This window comes from Ambystoma mexicanum, chromosome 10 (assembly GCF_040938575.1).
Source record: "Ambystoma mexicanum isolate Mex_15411 chromosome 10, UKY_AmexF1_1, whole genome shotgun sequence".
Taxonomy (NCBI): Eukaryota; Metazoa; Chordata; class Amphibia; order Caudata; family Ambystomatidae; genus Ambystoma; species Ambystoma mexicanum.
Window position 1 is genome coordinate 223,740,467 of NC_090932.1, and position 23,131 is coordinate 223,763,597.

Consider the following 23,131-nt stretch of genomic DNA (forward strand, 5'->3'; position numbering starts at 1 on the left):
ATGGCTCTACAGAGAAGGGATGGGGCGGCTTGGACTGCTCCGGAGAGTCTCCCGGCGGTGGGCAAGTCTTGGTCGCGAAAATACCGTCCAGCCAGTATCGACCCCTGCTACTTGTCCAGGCACCCCACTCCAGAGAGTTTGGTGGTGCAGGCGGCTATAGCCCCGGCAAAGCAGGCGTCGTATCCTACCATCCCTCCGGATAGGGACAACAAACGTTTTGATGGCTGGGCGAAGAAAGTGTTTTCTTCAAGGGGTATGGCGCTTCAGGCGGCCAACTCCGTATGTGCCTTGTCTCGTTTCACATACACTCTGTGGAACAGTGTTGCATTAGCGGCTGAACATATTCCCTTGCTATGGTTCAGGATGGCAAGGATGCCATGTGTGAGGCCGTTCAGTCGGGTTTGGACATTGCAGATTGTGTCAGCCGGTCCATGGCGGCGAGCAACGTAATACGCAGGTTTGCGTGGTTGCGGAAGTCGGGGTTCGCTCCTGATGTGCAGCCCCAGCTCCTCAACATGCCCTTTGACGGTGAACATCTTTTTGGCAGCAAGGAAGACGAGAGCCTTGAGAGGTTGCAGACCTCCAAAGCTGCAGCGAAGTCATTGGGCGCTGCAGTTCGACGACCTCCGCCTTTTCGTCCTAGGGGACAACAATGGTGGGGAGGTTCCTTTCGCTATTACTCGTCCTTCAGTAAAGCAAGAGGAGCTGTCATTTAAAGAGGCCACCGTAAGAGTGCCAGAGGTGGAAAACAGGGTACTCGAGGTGCTAAGGCCACTCGGGCAGTTGCCTCTTTGCCCTCATGGAACGCCGCAGCCGCTACCACTCAGTCATGAGGCCAGGTCCCATGGTTCGCCGGTTGGGGGAAGGCTGGCACAGCATCTTGTAGAGTGGCGTGCCATTACTTCAGATGTGTGGGTTCTGGAGAGCATAACCCACGGCTACTGTCTTCCCTTTCGGCAGAGGCCTCACGACAATCCACCTGGGAACCTCTCTTTGAAGAGTCCGGATCTGCTCCTTGCGCAGGAAATTCATGCCCTGCTGGAGAAAGGTGCCATAGAACTAGTGCCTGTAGCGGAGAGGAATAAGGGATGGTATTCCCCTTATGTTTTGATTTCGAATAAAGACGGGGGATTGAGACCCATCATGGACTTGCGCGGTTTGAACAAACTCCTCAGGAAGGACAAGTTCAAGATGGTTACTCTCTCTCAAGTCTTCCAGGCCCTTCAACTTCAGGACTGGTTGGTGTCTCTCGACCTCAAGGCCGCTTACTTCCATGTGCCGATCCATCCCAAGCACAAGAAGTACCTGAGGTTCGTGGTTGGCGACTCGCACTTTCAGTTTTAGGTCCTGCCGTTCGGATTGACCTCCGCCCCGAGGGTTTTCACCAAGCTCATGGTGGTGGTGGCAGCGCATCTCAGGAAAGGGGGGGATTCACGTCTACCCCTACCTGGACGATTGGTTGATCAGGGTGAGCTATCCAGAGCAAGTCCTGGATCATCTGTCCGTCATCGGCCACTCCCTTCACAAGCTGGGCTTCTCCCTCAATTTAAAGAAGTCACATTTGACGCCAACACAGCGGCTCCAGTACATCGGAGCAGTGCTCAACGCATCCCTGGGGCTGTGTTTTCCTCCCCAGGTGAGGGCTCTTCACATTCAGCAGATGGTGCACAAGTTTCAACTTGCCGAGAGGCTCCCGGCGTTCAAGTTCTTGAGGTTGCTCGGCCTCATGGCATCCTGCATTCTTCTGGTGCCAGAGGCTCGTCTTCGGATGAGATCTTTGCAGTGGGCACTCAAGATGCAGTGGTCGCACTCTTCCGGCAGGATGTCGGACCCTGTTCAGGTGCCGCCCTCGGTCGCCCAGGACCTTCTGTGGTGGGCCGTCCAAGGCGATCTGATGATGGGGGCCCCATTTTGGCTGCCCTGGCTGGAGGCGACGATCGTGACGGAGCATCCCTCATGGGATGGGGAGCTCATGCCAACGAGTTGACAGTCAGTGGTCGTTGGTCTCCGTCGGAGTCCAGACTCCATATCAGTCTGTTGGAGCTGAGGGCCATCAGGCTAGCCCTGAAGGCTTTTCTGCCGACTGTGCGAGGAAAGAGTGTCCTGATTCTAACGGACAACACGGTGGCCATGCACTACCTCAACAAAAAGGGGGGGCAGGGTCACATCCTCTGTGCAGGGAGGCGATGCAGTTCGAGTTCTGGGCCATCCAGCAGGAAGTTTCGATCTCGGCTGTTCATTTGGCCGGAGTCGACAACGAGACGGCGGGCACTCTGAGCAGGCAGAGCACGATCTCTCACGAGTGGGAGCTGGCTCAGGAGATTCTCCTGGAGATCTTCGGCCCTTTGGGGGACCCCTCAAGTGGATCTGTTTGCCTCCAGTGTCAACCGGAAGTGCAAAAGGTTCTGCTCGCCTGAATTTGCTCCAAAGGAGCCTTAGGAGACGCGTTTGTGGTGGAGTGGTCATTCCCACTGCTGTATGCGTTTCCTCCAGACCCCGTCATCCCGCAAGTACTGCAGAGGTTACAGAGATTCGGTTCACGGATGATCCTCATTGCTCCGGCGTGGGCCCAGAGGATGTGGTACCCGGACCTTCTCGACTTGTCCATCTACCCTCCACGTCATCTTCCCTACCGAGACGATCTGCTCTCACAGAAGGGGGGTCAGGTTCTCCATCCAGAGGTCAGATCCCTCAACTTTCACGCTTGGCTTCTGAAAGGTTGAGGTATAAGGATTGGGACCTCCCTGAAGACGTGTTGGAGGTGTTGCTCTCAGCCAGACGGCCGGCAACAAAGTATCTGTACCGTTGCCGTTGGCGTAAATTCTGCGACTGGTGAAGAGTTAAGAATGTGGATCCTTTTGAGTGTGACATTCCCATGGTTCTGTCTTTTTTGCTTTCCTTGGCCCACAGGGGCTTGCAAGTGGGTACCATTACAGGTTACCTGGCGGCGCAGTCCATATTTAAGCGCTCGTCTGAAGAATGTTCCTATTTTAAGATTACTTTAATTTCTCCGTTTATGAAAGGGCTCACTAATGTGTTCCCTCGTCACCTTTTCTGGTGCCCGGTTGGGATTTGAACCTTGTTCTTAAGTTTCTTATAGGGGCTCCGTTTGAGCCTTTGCATTCTTGCCCTTTGAGACTGTTAACTCTTAAAACTGTGTTTTTGGTTGCGGTTACTTCCGCTCGCAGAGTGAGTGAGTTACAGGCACTTTCAGTTAAGCCACCCTTCACTGTGTTTCATAAGGACAGGGTTGTCCTTCGAGTTTGTCCTTCCTTTCTTCCGAAGGTGGTTTCGGAATTTCATTTGGGCCAGAAGGTTGTTCTTCCGGCATTCTATCCTCCTCCGCATCCTGGCAATGAAGAGGAGAGGCTCCATACGCTTGATCCTAGGAGAGTGTTGAGCTTTTATATTTCACGCATGTCCTGGGTCAGAGTGGACGATCAACTCTTCATTGGTTACGCTGGAAACCGTTTGGGACAAGCTGTGACGAAACAGACTTTGTCTCGTTGGATTGTTTTGGCTATCTCCGAGTGTTACCGCTTGGCGGGTAAGGACCCACCGGTTGGCTTGCGGGCCAATTCTAACAGGGGTATGGCTGCATCTACTGCCCTACAGAGGGGTGTTCCTATAACATCTGTGATGCAGCCACCTGGGCTTCTGTACATACTTTTGTACGTCACTACTCCCTCGATTCCATCCGAGGACAGGATCTGGCCTTTGGCAAGGCAGTCCTTTTTTCCGCAATGTGATTGGGCATGCTAAATTTGTGTTCTAAATTCTTTTCCCACCTCCTTGCTTTGGTACTGCTTTGGGAGTCTGTCAAAGATATGGAATAAGTTGGAGGACCCAATCCCCTTGAAGAACAAGTTACTCTCTTATCTGGTAACGTTCTTTCGATGGGATGGTCCGACGACGTATTCCATATCGCTCCCTCCCTACCTTCCCCGCTGCAGAATTTGCAGCTTACGTTTCCGCAAGGCCTTGTGTGTCTGACTGGCAGAAGACTGGTGTCTCACGTTCTGGGGGAAAAAACTACAACTGAGGCTACAGGCGTCGTGTGTCCTACTTATCACATCGGGTGACGTTGGAGGAGTTCCTCGGGGACGGCGCATCGATGTCATCGAAGCAGGACGCAGACACCGAAAATGTTCCGAAGCAGCACAGCTGTGGTGATTACTGTCAAAGATATGGAATACGTCGTCGGACCATCCCATCGAAAGAACGTTACCAGGTAAGAGAGTAACTTGGTCTACACAACCAATTCCTTTCGTTCAGTTCGATTCAAGGTAAGCACATTGGGGTTTGACAGACCGGTGTTGCGAAACAAAAGACGTTACTGGGGGTTTAAGCAGCGCTTTTTGACAGTAATGACAGTTGGATCTTACGAAAGAAAAGCGTACCCGCGGGAAGAATTGTAACCATAGTCAAAACACATTTAGTACATTGAATAAAAACCAAGGAAAAGGGGATTAAAAATCATAGGCAATACTTTTGTCAAGGCACTCGAATCACAGGACGTATTCTAAGAGACAGATAAAGTCAATAGGCCTGCGCTATTGTCAAATGGAGCAGGGCTCTTGTCGAGGATCACACGATTAGAACAGTTCGAGATTAACGTTGTCAGGAGTACTTGGATATTGTCAAAGGGAGGCAAAAGTTATAAGAGGGAAGGAAGAAAAGACAAGCCTTCGGCAAGGGAAGTGGGTTCACCCCGATTCCTCAAGGTCGGACGGAGAGAACGACCAAAGGGACACAGTACCTTATTCGAATGAAGAAAGCTGGTGCCACTGCAGTTGTTCCTGGTAGTTCCTGCAGACTCACGGTTCCTGAAGCTTCAATCGTGGGGACAAGGAGGACGATGTCTGGAGCGATCCGCCCTACCCAGGGATGAGGCCAGCAGCAGTAAAGCAACAGTGAATAAACGGTGCGCGCCTTCAAAACAGATGGTTATCCGGACAACTACAGCTTCGTACAGCGATTTCGACCCAGGAGAGGATTCTCTGGTTGTAGAAAGGTGAGCTGGTTGAACCCACCAAGCTCAAGGGAAGAAGACTCCGGACTGGATCTTCTGTGTTTGAAGGGTAGATAGCTCAGGACTCCAGCAGGGCTTCACCGGGACTCGGGAGTTGCAGCAGCCATCTTCTTCTCCGCTTCTCTTCGTTTCTTGTAGTTCCAGTGGCGACTCTGACTTCCAGCTCCAGAGTCCTGCCTTTTATGCCAAAATCCCCCATTCACACAGTCTGGCTGTCAATCACACAGCCGGGGGGTTGTCCAGCCCGGACAACCACCTCGGCCAATGGACACAAAGTGTGACTTGGGTCTCCAAGGAGACCGTGTGCAGGGGGGTTACTAAAGCCCTCCCTCACTTTCAGCACACCTAGACGCCAAAAGGAGGGCTTCTTCGCAGAAGCCCGCTAAAGGACGGTGAACAAAGAAGGCAAACCTGGTTTGCAGCGCAAAGTAAAACACAAGAAGGATATTAACACATAGAAACAGTGACTAAACCTGACCGGTCAGTCGGGTTTATGTTCGAGGCTAATGCAATAGCCTAAAACAGTACCACGTTTATATAGTATAATTGCGGTAGAAAAGATAGGGTAGATACCACTGCCACCAGCGAAGTCTTAGTGTTAAGGGAGCGAAACAAGGCTCCAGGAGGTACAGACAAAAAGGGATCGGAGTTCAGATTGGGTGTGTTGGGTCTGTAGGTTAAATGACTAAATAAAGTAAATGGCAACTTTACCTGCTTCTGGGGGACAGTAGTCAGCCCCAGAGAAATGGAGTCAGTGGGAAGTCTTAGAGACAACCCTGTGTCACTGCAATGAAGGTGCTGTGTAACTTACAAAAAGTGGGGGTCAGGGAGTGGTGTGGCTCCAGAGCCCAAGATCACACAAACAGTAGAAATACATATGGCAAAACACATGTAAGAGTGGGATAAAGGTTCACACTCTTACCAGGTGGAAAAAATAAACCCCAGAAATCCAGCAAAGCTGCTGAGGGACTCACTAGGTAAGGGAAATTAGCCATAAATGAGAATTCTCCCTAACAGATTGTTTAAAAATAAATGTACTCATACTTTTTAACCAGAAACCTTGAGTCAGTGTTTGCTTGAGTCACAGTAATTGTAGTCCTTTGTGTAATCCCTATTACTGCTCATTTGCTCTTGCGATAAGTCTGGCAGCTCAGCCATCGCTACCACTTTACTGTATAGTAAAGGTTTGTACCAAAGGTGAAATTGTACTATCACTTGTAGTCTTAATTGTATGTAGTGTTCCCTAAGGGTACTGCATATGATTCTGCCTAACAATAAGGCTAAGCACCGTGAGTCCACGGGCACCGGTAGCGCTGTTGCGACGGACTCCCCGGAGGCCGGGGCGAGCTCAGTGTCTCCTGCACCTTCAACCACGAGCCAACCATCAGGTGCGGCGAAGAAGAGGAAGTCAGACCATCCGGGTAAGGTACTGGAGAAGCCCCTGACGGGCCAGGCAGAGAAGGCCAAGGGGGAGCAAGAGCTCACCCTTCCCTGAAGGGGAAGGCCTCAGGCTCGACCAAGGTCATACAGGCCCAGATTCACCCGGTAAAGCCTTCCATTGAAGGAGTGGTGGCGTCCCTAGCGAAGGCCGCGGATGCGGGTTCACAGGGTGCGGCCCCCAAGGCAAGAGTTTCCCTGCCTGCCAGGAGGGAATAATCGTTTCAGCCCATAGAGAAGACACCAGAGAAGGCGATGCCCACCATCTCCCCGAAACCATCTCCCATGGTCGAGAAGGGGGGAGGTCACGGTAGTCCTGCAGGGCACGGACATCTCCTCTGTGGAGGTGCTTTCTACTCTCCAGACCATTTTGTCAAAGAAATTTGTCCAGTCCAAAGCCTACGGGAAGGACCCCGACGAGGGAGACATCGAGAGTGGCGGCGGGACCGACGAGGAGGAGCAGGCCGTGCAGGAGTTGGAGAACCCTACACTGTTGCCTCAGTCGCTCCCACTTCTGCCACCTCAGCAACCCCCAGTGGACGTTTCAGTGGACATTCTCCAGGCACTCCACATCTTGTGTTCAGAGATTCAGACGAGGATGCCCCTTACTCCAACGGAAGTTCCTGCGGCACCGGAAGATCCTGCGGCAACGGGGTGCGCCCCCTACCAAGAAGAGGAGAGTTTACCCTCTTCCGCCTTTTCACCTGTTGCCCCCTCCCCTCAAACGAGGGAGGATAGGGACCCGGGCAACGACAACGACGGCGGGTTAGGCGACCTCCCGTCTCTGCTGCCCAGAGCCTCACCGCCCGACAAGATAGGCTTGTTCCATGCCATGATCTCTAGGGCCTCGGACCTGTTTCAGCGGACCCCCGAGGAAAAGAAGAGGGTTTCCTGTACCAACGCCGCGAGGCAAAGAGGAAGACCGTGCTGTCGATCCCTCTGTTGGACAACATTTGGGACAAGGGGCCACGAAGGTATGAAGAACCCGTCCTCGGCCCCGGTGAAGAGGGACCGGTAAGAAAAGAAGTACAGGGTGCCAGACTCAGCACCCAAGTGTTTGAGGTCCCAGCCTTCCCCGGATTCGGTAGTCTCTGCGGCGGCGAGGAAGAAATCCTCTGGCTCTGCTGCGTCAACGACCTCCTCCCCCCCGGACAGCGAGGGGAAGAAGTTAGACACCATGGGACGAAGAGTCAGCACATCGGCAGCAACGACCATAAAGGCGGCCAACGCCCTCACCATCGTTGCGCGCTACGACAGGGGGCTCTGGTTTAAAAACGCTTCCCTCCTGGACTTCCTTCCCGATGATGAGAGCGGAAGCGTTGGAGATCCTGCAGTAGGGCGAGGTGGCATCGGACCATACCATTACAGTGGCCATGACATTGCCGACCCGGGGTTCCGCCAAAGCGGCAACAGCGTTTGCCTTTGTCGGCGAGGTTGGTTAAGGGCTACTAATTTTCGCCAGGATGTTCAGTCGAGGGTATTGGACATGCCCTATGGGCACAATTTGTTTGGCAAAACCATGGATGAGTCTCTTCAGGCCATCAAGGCAGACACCGAGACTGCTCGTGCCCTGGGCACGCTTCAGCAGCGACGGCCGTCCTTTTAGGAATTCCGGGGGTAAACCCCATGGTTCCTCATAAGGCCTTGGTGGAAGTACTTCGTCCTACCGTCAACCGTCCCGCTCTTTGACTCAGGAGGCCTACAGGGGCCGCAGCAAGACTGGAGGAGGTCATCGACAAGGATCCCAAGGCCGCGCCTCCACGGCGAAGCAAGATTGAACCGGCCGTGACGTTGGGCCCCTACCTGCGCATCTGGCGAACTTAGTCAGCATGTGGCAGTCCATCTCCACCGACCGTTGGGTGCTGGAAGCTCTGGCCCATAGAGACACCCTGAAATTCCAACTGAAGTGTCTGCGCATACCACCAGTGGCCAGGCAGGAAAACCACGTCCCTCAACTTCTGCTGGAGGTGCGGGCCATGCTGAAGAAGGCCGCGATAGTGCTTGTTCCAAAGAGGCTCCAGAGTGTACTCTCTGTACTTCCTCGTCAAGAAGAAGACAGGCGGTTGGAGGCCCATTCTAGACCTCCGCTGTCTGAATAAGTACAACAGATCCCAGATGTTTCAGATTGTCACCCTTCAGCACGTGCTAGGACAGCTGGAAGAAGGGGATTTTCTATTGTCACTGGACTTGGAGGATGCCTACTTTCATATCCCGATTCACAAGGGACACCGCAAGTTTCTGTGCTTCGTGGTTCAAGGGGAAGATTACCAGTTCAAGGCCCCTCCCTTCGGATTGAAGTCGGCGCCAAGGGTTTTCACCAAGTGCCTGGCGCCAGTGGTGGCGCAGCTGCGTCTATGAGGGATCCACGTTTACCCCTTTCTGGACGACTGGCTCATCCGAGCGAAATCGAAGGAGATAGCCGTCGCACACACGGTGAAGACCGTCCAGCTGCTGACGGAGCTGGGATTCTCGGTGAACTATGCGAAATCTTACTTGGTACCATCGCAAGACACTCTGTTTCTGGGGTCTCTGCTCAACACAGTGTCATGCCTGCCGTCTCCCTCGGAGGAGAGGATTGCGGCCATCCTGGGCAAGATGCAACAGCTGTTGACCCTGAAGATCGCAAGGGTGAGTCCCTTCTTGGCATGATGTCGCCATGCCTATACCTCATTCGGCTGTGCAGGCTGCGAATGCGCCCACTGCAGCGTCCCCATGTTATCTGTATCACATGTTTAACCCTGTCCATCCATCCTGTCGCTTTATATACGTATGCCGCTATGTATGCCCCCCTGTCCCGATCTCGTGCCTGGTCGCAGGTGCTTTACTGATGACCACCATATCACACTTCTACGCTCACTCTCTCCTATACACCATCATTCAACTTGAACGCAGCTATACTACGATAAATTCGTCCTCGCTGTTCTCATACTAACATGACCCCACAAACACCTCATCATCCTAATAAAACACAGCTAGCTGAGCACACTCCGGCTAGTTTAGGTGTCTCCTCAGGCCTAACGCAGCCAGAACTCAGTCTGGGAGTCCACCCCCCAGACTGAACACATCCAACTGATTTCATTAGCACCACACCTACCGCTAGGAAGCAGCAACAACCACACCAGCTGCACACATATCCGGTGCGCCCACGCACCATACGACACTCTCTCTCTTTACTGACTTGAACTGCGGTTCCCAAGGCCTTTCAGCCTACCAGCGCTTTGAGGTCATACCTACGATATATAAGGCGCTATATAAATGCCAAGTAACATACCATGTAATGGCTTTTTGGTTACTTTGACAATCTGCCCGAGAAAAGCTGGTGGCAGCTGTGTGATTTGTATCATTTTTGTGATATTTTTTCGTAAAATTTTGCATTTACCACAAATGGCTACTGAAGGTGGCTAGCACCCTAAGATGGCTGTGTCACAAGATTTTTTCGTTTGCTCTTTTTCCACATTGTTCTTTGACCTTCTTTATGCCTTCTCAGGTAAGGAAATGTCTTATGTGGAAATTCCTTTCCCAGAGAAAGCTGCTGCTTTTGCATACAAGGGGACCATTGTGTTTGAGCCAGAGGAGCGCGCTGAGACTGTCTTGCCCACATCATATGGTGCCCCAATGTCTGTTGTTGGATGGATGAGATGACCAGTGTTTGTTCAGGATTGGACAACTTCTGGCTGTTTGAATGATGCAGACCCTTACCATTGATGGTCTTGCTCCCAACTTGAATCTTGGATAAATGGAGTTCTCCTGCAACTGTCTGACAGATCGTTGTGGGAACCAAGACTTCTGCAAAGAGCAAGCACGCTGACCATGACCTCTGCAGCTGACTAACATGGATTCCAGTGATTGGCCCGGCGACGCCCTGCTCCTCTCCCTGATCTCAGAAGACCCTTGTTGGTGCTTTGACCTTTGGACCAGTGAGAACAACCAGTTTTGACCCCTGCTTGAGAATCTTTGCCTTGGGAAGCCTTCAGAAGTGTCCCTGGATCGCCCGGTGTACTGACCAGCTACCTCCTGGGCTACCTTGCTGCAGCCGGCTTTGTTCTGAGTTGAGTCTTGTTACTTAGCAGATCTTCAGTTTGTGCCACAAGTCGACTGTCCTGACAATTGTAGCTGTCTCAGTCCAAGGGCAGCTGTGTTGGGGCTGCTTCTGTGTTATCTGCTGTATGATCACCTGTCACGCTTGACCGTGGTAACCTTCGTTGGAACTATCTTTCTTCAGTCCTGTGATGTGTCCTGAAGTATCTGCACTGCAGATGTCATCACCTTTCTTCATTTTGGGGTCTTTGTCTGGCAGCTGACTGGAACAGTTTGCTGTGCAATGTGACCCACTCCCGACATGAGTGAACTCTGCACCCACGGCCCCTGGGCCTTCCTCACCCTAACCAAGTGCAGAAGATTTTATCCCCACGGATTATGGAAGACCTGCAGAGGTATCTGGAAGAATCTGAGTCAAGGGGAGAAGTTAACATACCGGTTCCAGACCCTGTCCCCTATAGGGTAACATTGGGTGCAATGCCTTTGTCCTTAACTTTCTCTGACCTCTCATCGTCGAAACTGGGCTAAGGATCCGTTCCTAAGACTTAACTTGGGAATAGGATAGAGTGGGGTATTTACTGGATTTCGTGTAAATACCTGTATTACTTTAAACAGTCGAAAGCATCACCACTGCATCAATTCTTAAATACTTTACCTGAAGAAACTATATATTGGAACTTCTGATGTTTGAACCTATTTTCTTTGCATCTGCCTACTCACCAGTTTTATACTGGTAACTGATTCATATGCAACTCTTATTTATACTATTGGTGAATAAGTATATTTGTGGTTTTGATTAACAAAAATTACCTGTGATTTCATATATGCTTAAGGTGTAACTAAAGGCCTTATAAAAAACTGTATTTTGATATACTTAATGTCTAACTTGAATTATTGTGACCGTTTACTCATAATAGCCCTAGACCACTTTCACACTTTTCCTGAGACTAAACATTGACTGCTTGTTCACCTACCGTGAGTGGGTTTTGGGTAACCTCTGTGTCTTCCATGTTTAGCATAAATAGGGTGGCCTCCAAAAATCCTCCCACCAAGGCTGAGTTTGGAAATCCATTTTAAGAGGGTACTCCCTCTGTGTTAGTTAAGGGGGTTGAGAGGGTAAATGGCCTCAATCTGGCGTGACATATTCTTTTTTGCAGGAAGAGTGTAATCCATTTTAAGACTGATCCTTGAATGCCCTTTAATATTTGCTGTCTGACCAGCAGAAACTGGTGGTTCACTGCTTTAAGGTCTGCTGATAAGTAGACGAGAAACAGGATGGCTGGATGCGGTCTACGGAGGTCTGAAAGTCTTCCTTCATATTCAGCAAAGCTCTATTTTTTTTATAGGTCTAAATCCTGATCATTTCACCCAGTCCCAGGCTAAGGTGACTATATTTACTTTAATTATTGTAGCAGGGTACATGCAGACTTGTTCTTAGGATACATTCATTTTCAACACCTCCTTGATTAGGAACTGGACGTGTATGCAGCTCCCAAGTGTGCTTTAGCAAAATGGGTATCTGCATCATACCTTAATCAGTGTTTGGGACTCGTCCAGAAGCATCTCAAGAATACCTTTTCACGAGTAAGACTAAGGAAGCTCTGCTGAGGCATTTCTCCAAACCCTGCTAAGCACTGCTGACCCTCGGTGTCCACAAGTTCAGAGGGAACTACACCGGGGCCCCTTCTCTCATGCATAGTTGAGTGACCTACCAACTTTACTGCTCCTGCATTCAATAGAAATTTGCCTCTGCAAGGCTCCACTAATGTCTTCAACTAGGGACTCTTTCAAAGGACTGACAGTGGTTATTATCTATGACCTACAACTGTCCAAGAGAGCAGCTTGCTTTTGTGAACCTCTACACCACTTTAGCCCCCTGGATGCATCTCTACTATCCGAATAGCTGCAGCATATCCTAGCGTCTGGGTCATCTCATTTCACTCCAGCATTGTTGCCAGGGTCCTTCAGTAATTTTGCTTTGCCAAGATCACCTCTTGCATAGCTTGCACCACATCTGCTGAACGACGACTTTGACAGCTTTTTTCACCTATAACCTTGAGATGTTCTGTTTGTCTTTGAATAACAGTGGACTGTATTACATTATTGGACTCCAGCTGTGCCTAACCATGAACTTTGCTGACTCTTGAAAACATTGATGGCTCCTTTTCTTTATAACCGAAGAGCTTTCTGTTTGACTTCATCCCATTTTACAACATTGGCTGTTCAAAACCCAATTGAAAACACTGGACATGGATTCAAGAACATACTTCAGAATGTTTGGGGACTTCAGCAGAAGTCCCTACTCTACAAACTGTATTCTGTGGCAAACCAGATGAAGTAGTCAGACTCTAGGATGACCATTTCAAGGGTGTGTATTAAACTAAAAAGTAAAGGCCTATCGATCCCTCCTGCTAATGGAGATTTTCACTACTACAAAACTAAGCCAAGAGTGCTAGTCTGTCGTCAAAATCAAAAGTAGTCCTCAGTCAAAACCTAATCGACATCTGGCCCTACCACTGTGGAGAGAAAACCCATCAAAATATAGGCCAAAGCAATAGCCTCTCAGCTTAGGCTATGTCCGGCCTACTGTCTTTTGGATCTCTCTCTGGAGATGGTTTTCAGTTCATACAAAAATAGTTCAGAAAATAAGTGTCCCCAACTATACTATTGGCCTCTTCAGATAAATATGCAAGTCTCTACATAAATCAAATGTCTCATGTTTGTTACGTGGAGGAATGTCTTCCTTTATTCCTCTTTCACCACATTTGATTATCTAGAAAAATCAAAGGCGTCTACTTATTTACGTGTAGGAATGCCTCCCTCCCTTTTCCAGCACCTTGACCAGCTTTCTCTCTATTGGTTCTATATCTTGAACAGGTTGGGTGAACTCTCCAGGTTCCCTTCTCCTTATGATTGTACCAGTGTCATGTATTTCTTAAGGGTTGTCCAGGATCCTCTGGCTTTACTGTTTCCTTAATCTCTCTGGTTGTGTATGTGCTTCTTGCCAAGATTCAATACTCTAGTTCCTAGGACTTCCATAACCCTCCGTGTCAGTTTATTTATCTCTGTTTCCGCTCCTCCCCCTCCACACAGGGAAACCCTGGTACCTTCTATGCCGTTGAGTTTACTCCAGCGCGATAGCATCCTAGCAGGGATGCTGCTGTTTGCTCTTCTCCACGATGTTGTTGGCATGTAAGCGTTGGCATCTCTTCTGCCCGATTCAGCAGTCTCTGCGGCCCTCGCGTTCCAAGTGGAGGATTCGTCCCTCCAGGGTCTGTCCTGGCCTCAGTGTAGTTTTTCAGGATCCCAACCCACCACGGCTCCAGTGTCTCTGCCTTCTCTCTGTTTCTCTCCAAACTACCGCTGGCTCCACGGTGTAGCATGGCTCCGCCCCTCCGGGACGTCTGTATGTCAGAGGCTCGCCTCTGCGTAGGATTCTTGCTCCTCCATCCAAGGTTCTTACTCCCTTTATTTTCGCCACTGTACTTCAAAGGGGCGTATTGTTTTACGTCAGTTTCTCTGTTCTAGGAATGCCAGTATTACTTTGAGTCAATGATATAAAAGCAATGTCAGTATTTGTTGGATGGAAAATAGAAGTAACATCAGTCTCGTCTATTCCCATACATGCGGACAGTCTCATAGGGAGTATCTTGTAGTAAAGCGTGTCCTTGACCCTTGGAAGGGTGTTGCTCCAGTCCTGACTTCTAAGGGTCTTACTTAACGGGTTCATCTCTCTAGCCTCCATGGGGGTGGCTCCAAATTTGTTGCAATTCCTAAAAAGTAACTTACCTGTAGTAGAGTGCATATTGCTCCTGCATAAAGCCTCTACTATTGAGTACATTTATACAGATGTACTGTGTAGACATTCCCTTATTTTATGCTGCTGTACTTTACCCTGTCCCGTTTTTACCACTATGTTAGCCATTTCTGCGCGGCCATTTGTAACCCTTGGAGAGTGTCTCAGCAATGCACCTTACCTGAACAGCATGAGCACCCACAACTGATTAGATGAGAATCACCAGCCAATGGCTTCACGGAAAAACAGTGTGAAGGACTGGAGGGGGGTGTCTGTACTTCCGCTCACTATATGGTAGAGGAGAGGCACAGAGGACCCCAGCCAAGATTCTCTATTATTCGTAACGTAGTCGAGCAATCAAGGCCTAGCTTCTCAGGAGGTGATGCAGGCTGGTTATTAAGTACAGTGTAGTCCCCAACCCCCCACAAAGGAATGTCCACACACTGTATTACTGAAAACAGTCTTTATATAATTAATATTCAAAGGTATGTACACGATCACAATAACGCACTTTGTACTCGGAAATCAACAATGATAAATATACACAATTCTAAAGTGGTACCACCAATGCTATCAAATCTCATTAAAGTGCATCAACTGTACGGTTAAAATGTCACACAGATCAATAACGAGGAAACCAGCAATAGAGATAGGAAGGAACGTAAGATGGTTGAAACAATAGGCAGAATACTGGCCCCTACCGATCGACACAGTTCTGTGTGGAGATCCCCCCACCTGGGCAACCTGTAAAATAAAGATATATAGCACAAGCCCAGTCCATATATTGTTCAATAGCCTTATTTCCTCCTATTAAGGTTTTACCCCCTCCCCCCAATGTACCTGGTGGAGTAGAGTTCTTTGAAGACGCGTCGAAGGATCCTTCTTGAGTGACTCCCTTTAAAGCAGGAGCCACGGATCGTAGAGAGGCGTCGAAGATGGTGAACTTGTCGTTGGCGGCAGCGATGAGAAGTTCAAGGGTGCCGAGACCCCGATGTCGATCCAGGCGGTGCTAGTCAGCGACGTCCTGCGAGGATGAGGTGTGCGGGGCACCTCGGCTACGGATTGTTCAGGACACAAAGAGTTTCAGAAGAACTGTGGCCCAACAATGGCGTCGAGTCGTCGAAGTCCTTGTGGCCTTCAGGTGGCGGGAAACCCATCGGCAGATTCTCCTCGGCGCGTTGGTCGTCCTCGACTTTCTCCGGCGGGACAAAGCGGTCGACGTTGCGGACAAGGGAGTCCTTGGATCCTTGGATTCAAATGTTCTTAGGCAAAGGAGCGGGCGGCTCTGTTCCTCGGCGGCATGGCGTCAAGTGGTCCCCACGGCTGGGCAACACAACTTCGACGGGCCTCCAGCAGTTACACAAACCTGCGAACCCTGGTCGACGGCAATAGACTTCAACAGCAGCGAAGTCTGGGTGCTTTGCTTCGTTCTCCTCAGCGGTCCCGTCTCGGGTCGGCAGCTTTTCGAGGGTCTGACTTCCAGGGAGCTTCGGCGAAGGTTAGCGGTGCTCAAGGGTCCCTCGGAGCACGTTAAGAGGGCGCCTTACCAGGTCCTCTCTCGGATCAGTCCTTGACGAGTTTGGCAGATTTCAGATCAGGTTGAAGCAAATGCAACAGCAAGTCTTTGTCTTCCAGCTGGGCGTCGAGGATCAGCAGTTCCAGTTACTCTTCAAGTGTATACACAGCTTCTGAACAATTTCCAGTGGTGAGAGGTCCCCAGATATACTATCTTGTCTCTCATCCACACTGCTGGGTCACTCTCAGCAGCCAGTCAAACAGAAGGGCATTCATGCAGTCAGTCAGCCAATCAGGCACACAGTGCATTCAGGCCATCCTCCTCCCTCTCGGACACTCACAACAAGGAATGTGGATTGGGACAAGTACCCAGCCATTCAACACTACACACTGCATCCCGGCCAGTTTCAGGCAGGGCTGTCTCAGTCTTTGTCTCTCATACCAGAAACCAGACATCCACAACCAGAAGTGCATATTGGTCACACACTCCATTCACCCAGGTCCCACCCACAGGGCGTACCCACAACATAATGTCACTGAGAAGGCTCCAGTCAGTCTGGACTGGAATTCACAAAAACACCATATATGGAACTTCCACCCAACAGCCAGTCAGGGGGAAGGGACAGAGCCAGGGCTTCCCAAGACTTTGGGAAAAGAAGGTAATAGGTAATAGAAAGCAAGAGGCCACAGGGACCATCTTTTTTTCCATCAGGAATCAACTGATTCCAATGGCAGGCCCTGGGGATCCCAAAATGGAGGATACTCAGCGCACCTGTCAAATTCAGCATGGAGCTGCCACCAGCCCATACCCAAAAAATACACTCGGGGCACAGGGTTGTACCCCCACCCATGGGTGCCATAAGGGTATCCCACGGGTCCATTCACCAAACCAAAAGAGAGAGAGCTGCACCGCCAGGAGTCCCACATGAACTCCTGCGCGGAAAATACGACAGAACACACAATAAAAAAGCAGTAAAGGACAAGGATACGGAGGCCCTGTCCCTCCGATGCATTCCCAGCATCACAGTTCCCCTCCCCCCCCAGACTGAGGTGGAGGGTGCCTAATCTCCCACGGGATAGACGCCCTCATCCAGACGGTCAACATACCTTCTGGAAAGGCCATCTGCATTATCGTGACTCTTCCCTGGTCTGTGCTCTATGGTGAAGTCTAGCCCTTGCAGGCTAATAGACCACCTGAGCAGTTTCGGGTTTTCATCCTTCATCTGCATAAGCCACCTCAGGGGCTTATGATCGGTTTGGACCTTGAAGGTAGACCCCGTAAGGTAGGGCCTAACACGCCTAAGGCTCCAAACTATACTGAAACACTCGTCCTCAACAGTAGCCCACCTAAGTTCTCTACCCTTGAGTTGTCTACTGATGAAGATGATAGGATGTTCCCTCCCTTTGTCATCTAATTGGGACAAGACCGCTCCAATTCCAGTTTTGCAGGCATCCGTCTGGACGATAAAGAGACGGCTGTAGTCAGGCGCACACAACACAGGTGCCCTACACAGACTTTCTTTCAAGCCATCAAAGGCCCTCTGACAGTCTTCTGTCCAATTAACCTTCCTAGGTTGTTTGGGGGAAATCAGAGCTGTCAGTGGTGCAGCTATGGTTCCATAGTCCGCCATGAAATTGCGATAATACCCAGTGAGGCCCAAAAAGGCTCTCACCTGGGTTTGAGTAGTGGGAGTCTCCCAGTTCTGTACATCCTGTACCTTACTGGGGAGAGGTTGGATTTGACCCCCTCCTACCTCATGACCAAGATATGTGACTTTCCCCTGAGCTATCTGGCACTTGGTGGCCTTGATAGTGAGGTTAGCCCTTTTCAAGGCCTGCAACACCCTACCCAGATGTGTCAAATGCTCTTCCCAAGTGGAACTGTAGACGGCAATGACGTCTAAATAAGCCACACAAAAGGCGTCCAGCCCACTGAAAGCATGATTGACCAATTTCTGGAAGGTGGCAGGGGCATTCTTCAACCCAAAAGGCATGACCCTAAACTGGTAGTGTCCCTCTGGTGTTGAGAACACCGTCTTTTCCTTGGCATGGCCCATCAGAGCTATTTGCCAATAGCCTGAGGTGAGGTCAAAGGTGCTCACAAATTTGGCAGCACCTATGGTGTCCACGAGCTCATCAGCCCTATATGCCATATATAATTTCCCACCGTACGCTTGACAAGTTATCTATATGCTTTGCAGCACTGATCTACAATTGTAAGCTTTTCTATATATCGACAAAGTTCACTTGTTCTGTTGGTCATTCCGAAATGCTTTAATGCTGACAAACAATAAGCCAATCACTTTAACTGTTTCAGAGAGCTCACCAGGTTAGGTTTTCTATTGGAAGAGCTCTGTTGTTGTTGGAGTTTTTCTTGCTGACTAGAACCAATTCCATTGAGGAAGCAAGAGGGATGGGAGTGGTCTTGTTTTGCTCATTGGAAAAGCCTGAAGCATGGAAAAAGACATTCTTGGTTATTGAATACACTATATAGATTACTTGGGCAATCGTGGCTATTGGGGAGCTCATTAATGCGCATTGTTTCTAATCAAGGTTCTAATTAGTAGCCATTGAAAAAGTTCCAAAACAGGAATATTATGTTGACCATTCAGAGAGTTGTAGAACAGTCTCCATTGGGAGAATGTGTATTTCGAAGCAAATTATTTGGTAAGTTATCTGTTGTAGAAATTGTATTGGCTCATTTTTGTTTGATTGTTTTATCTCTTAATAAAACTTTTGCAAATGTGTGTACTTTGAAGTAATCTCAGTGACATGTTTGATATGTTTAAATTACACGTAACTTGTGCTTGGATTCTTTAGAGGGCAGATTTTATCTGCGAGTTGTTTACCTACTGCAATTTCTCTGTCGAAAAAGGTTTGTTCATCTTTGATAGAGCTGTACACGGCTCATGTTTATTTGGCAACTGGGCTCTCAAACAAATGTTTTCTTTTCTATTTGAGAATTTCTGTATATGGCTAACATTCAATTGCCTAACAGTTCCTTAACAAATCCTCATACCTACAGCAGTGTTCGAAAACTTGTTAAATTGAGTGCTGTACAGTTCATGTTGAACAATCATACGGTAAGTGGCAAACCCTGTACTTCCATCATCCCCTACCTTTCTTCCTCTATAGCTAGCCCATTTTGTCTTTTCCTGTAGCCTCTATCCATTTTCTTCTTTATTCACCTGCGCTTCTAGTTTTATTGCCAATAAGGTTGTGCTAAATTGATGCATGAGTGTGGCAACCATATGCATACAAGACACTCTGATTCATTTGTGTGTGGTGTGAAACATCTTAAGCTCCACCAGGACATAGGCCGTGCTACAAATGCATTAACTGTGACCTTTAATGTGTGGAGACTGTTTGATATGGACTTACCAGACTTAGCCTTCTTTTGTAGCCACAGTTAAATAGATATTCACATTTGCCATGGAAGGCAGAGGGGTGTGGGGGGTTACTTTAAAGTATCTAAATACATGCACAAGGGTTCACTCCACAGATTCCACAACTTTGAGATCTCAAGCAGCAGTCTGGTACAGAATCTATTTTCAACAGTCATCAGAAAGAGCTGTGCTGCTTCACAGCTGACAGTCATGACTTCTGGGTACCCTATGTGCCGTAAATTATGGTGTGTGTGTGTTTGTGACACCACGATTGCCCTCTTACCTCAGTTTCTTTTTTCTGCAGCCACACACAGGTTTTTCAAGGAATGGTTGCTTGTTTGGATAACTATCTTCAAACATATCTCCTGCCAAGTAGGTTCCAAGCTCTGTAAGGCGTGAAGCATGCACATTTCGGTTTTGAATCTACATCAGTTATGCTTTCACCGCCATAGTTAGAAAAATCTTTATTAAGCGCAACTTCTTGCCAGCGAAGCCAGTTTTCAGGCGCTTCAGAAATAGTCATGTACATTAGATTTAACACTTGATCACACTAAATCACTTTAAAACAAAAACAGTTCAGGACTTCACAAAGGCCTAAACGCGGTTTGTGCCAATAAATGCATCCTATGACTATGAGGGAACTCTTATTTTAGCCAACTTTTTCATGGACCTCAGTAAGAAAAGAAAAAATTGTCCATTCGTTTAGTAAATTTTCTTCTCTGAAGTATTTCTCATCAAGGACGAGGCATTTTTGGCCCCGTTCTCACATTCATGTTTGAGTGATGCCACCGGTCCACAACTAATCGAAGGTAAAACAAAAACACCTTTGCCACAATGTCCACTCCTGTGGGATGGAGGCTATGATAGTATTTCAATAGGTCTTTTCATGCTGACCAACTTCAGAGTCTGTTGCTCCCCCACAGAACCATGCAAGCCGTCAAAGACTTGCCACCGCACACCCAGGGCTTGGTCTCGAGTACAGCTCTGAGAGAGTCCTTGTCTGCAATGCTGTTTCGCCACCGGCTGGCCATTTTTCATTTGCCAGAGCTAGGACTCTCACATTGTTCTGGTAGATGGACTCATCTCGATCGCACATTTTGAGACTCTTTTCGGCAGGGAACGGGACTATGCAGAATTTACTGTTTGGTTCCGCCTGAGAGTTTTCCATGCTTAAAGAATCGACTCCAGAAGAACAGCTGGATCCTTTTATATTTTATCTGGCTGACCGAATAAATGACCTGAGTGAGTTTAGCACATCTTTTGACTCTTAAACTTGTGTGACGAATCTGGACAATTTGTCCCTTCTCCACAGAGGGCAATTTGTCCCTTCTCCACAGAGGGGAGCCACCTCCTTTGAGGCTAGGCAGGTAAGCCCACTGAGCAAGATCCTCCTTAGGGGTCTGAGCAAGTGGGACCTCGATTTTGGGTGACTCCTCTCTCGGGGACAAGGACACCCATTCCGATGAGGAACTCCCAGTCCAGCGTACATTATCCGCCTACATGAGAATTGGAAAGTCTATTTACTTCTCTTTTGAATCTACCGAATACTGACATTTCTCCAATCTCTTTGCCTCCAGTTAATGCTGGATCTTGCCTGAACACCACAATTTAAGGAGGACACACCCTTTTTGTTTTTAATGACGTACATTAAACCAAGTGGAACTTTGAATCAGAGAGAAACTCCTACGCAGGGAGGAGGTAGATTCCTATGCAGAGGTGAGTCTCTGATGGGAAGACATCCTAGTGTGGCAGAGCCTCGCTAGACTGTAGAGCCAGCAGCAACATGAAGGGATATCGAGGCGCTTGCAAAATGCTGGAGGGCTGGCATCCTGACGGGCAATGAGGCCTGGGTCAAGGAGGAGTCGGGAACAGTAAATTAGCCATCTTGCTTGGTGGCACGACCAAACCTAAGCCGTGATGGGCCTCTGGCCCAGTAACTTATTCAGATAACAGACTGAAGCAGAGACCGCAAATCCCTGCTAGAAGGGCATTCGCTGCCGAGTTGAGCAGTGGAAGGGAAATGCAGGCTCCCGAAAAGGTAGCGCTATCTAGAAGGGTGAACAATGAGAATCGAGGCTGGGAGAGGCCCAAGGGTTACGGGAGCCAGAGAAACCTAAATCAAGACAAAGCAAGCCTATCCGAGGGCTTTGGGGAGCCGTAGGAAATGGACAGACATTGACGCTCAAGGCTGGAGAAGCCGTAAGGGTTAGGGGAACCCTGAAAACCCAAATGGACAGACTAAGTATCGGGGGACTGCTAAAACGACCCTGATAGAAGGCCCAGGGACTTTGAGGTGTCCCAGAAACTTGAAATATAAATATCCAAATTGAGAAGAGAGAGAACCTAGATGGTTCACTTGTTTGAAAACAAGGCAACGACCTGTTCAAACGCCAATTGGGAAATGATGGAGTTGTGTAAAGAAAACCTTGTCTTTATTGAGAGCACGTGGCACATAGTAGTCAGAGTCCTTCTGTTTCACCGCAATTGTCTGAGGTTTGAGATGGCTGTAGTGCCCGACTTTGGATCCTTCAGAAATATCATTGCACAGGTGGAGATGCACTAGAGTGCAGGTTCATTCCATGGAGAAATAAACATGTCCTCTAACATACAACCAGATGAGACCAAGGTGGCCTGTTTGCCTTTTTGACTCTTTGAGCCAATCAATGCTTTGATTACTGCTTTGCTTTTCATCCAAAAGGTTATACTCGTACGTCCCGTCTCCTTTCCTCTATCCTGTATGGGCATCCCATGTACGGGTACGGTACCGGAACCTTTGGCAGTGAAAAATATGAGGTTCTCCTTTAAATTTGGTATAGTGCGCGGGGTTGGATACGCCTACCAGCTCCGCCATCCAGCGCCACTGCCCAGACCATTTTTCTGTGCAGATAGGAACATGCCTGGCAGCCGTTGCGTAAGCAATTCTTTTGCTATGCACAGCTTCCCAGAGTATTTCTTGTGGTTTCTCTCCAGCCTCTGGTTCCTCACCTCCACTTGACGTATGTCGGCCTCAGGAGGTTTTACCCAGTGCGCTGCTTGTGACCTCCCCTCCCGGCATCAGACCCCCATGCGGTCTGCTTAGTGTCTGGAGGCTGATCACCGGTGTGACGCGTGCGCTTCACTCCGAGAACGCTTAAAAATAGATTATTCAGGTGAATATGCTGGACCATATCGAGGCCTTTGTGAGAAAATCCTCCAGACATGAAAAGACTGTTTTTTCTCCAGCATGGGGTCTGGCATGGATTCACATGCTCATGAATATTTCCCGTCGTCAGGCCGGGAATCCTCGGTATAGAGAAAAATCAGTATCAGTTTCGTTTCTGATCTGTCTTTCTTAGTAGTAACCAATCACTGGTCTCTGGGTCATACTGCCCCCAGCCAATGACTGCCCTCTCCCTAAACCCCGCCTCTGGCAGCCATCCTCAGATTTTTACCGCACGTTCAAGTGTTGGGAGTCCTCGTGCTGTAGCTCTCGAGCTTTTGCTGCGTTTCCGCGCTTTTATCAGGAGATTTTTCTCATTTTTCGGTTAAATAGAGCCTCAAGCGCCACCGTTTCTACATCCAATCAACAGGGATCCGTTTCTGAGTTTTCTACGCCCCTCAAGGGTGAAGATTTCATCGAGTTACGCTTTTGGAGGATTCCAGAAGTTCTGAGGCCTTCCCCGGACATGGCCCAGGAGAGCTTGACGCCCGGGAAGCTGTTCAGGACCTGCCCTGGATGCCAGCTTCAGAATGTTTTCAAGGAGGACGAGCATTCGTTATGCCTCTACTGTCTCCATGAGGACAAGACGCACACGTCGAAGGACTGTGCGTTTTGTGGGAACATGTCGGAGCGGACCATGAAGGATCGCCACCTCCGTCTCGCCAACTGGCTGGAAGGGAAGAGCCCGTCAGGCGAGAAGAAAAAAAAGAAGTCAGAGCGGTCTTCTA

The 23,131-nt window shown here is 49.2% G+C and overlaps 1 protein-coding gene across 4 annotated transcripts in view; it reads left to right on the forward strand.

Annotated features, from left to right (window-relative positions):
* Positions 1 to 23,131, forward strand: part of XPO7 (exportin 7) — a 1,985,528-nt gene that overhangs the window by 1,219,258 nt on the left and 743,139 nt on the right. For all 4 annotated transcript variants that reach the window (XM_069617724.1, XM_069617725.1, XM_069617726.1 and 1 more), the window contains one exon: positions 18,838 to 18,901. In XM_069617724.1, the coding sequence (XP_069473825.1) occupies positions 18,838 to 18,901 (64 nt within the window). The remainder of the gene's footprint in view (positions 1 to 18,837; positions 18,902 to 23,131) is intronic.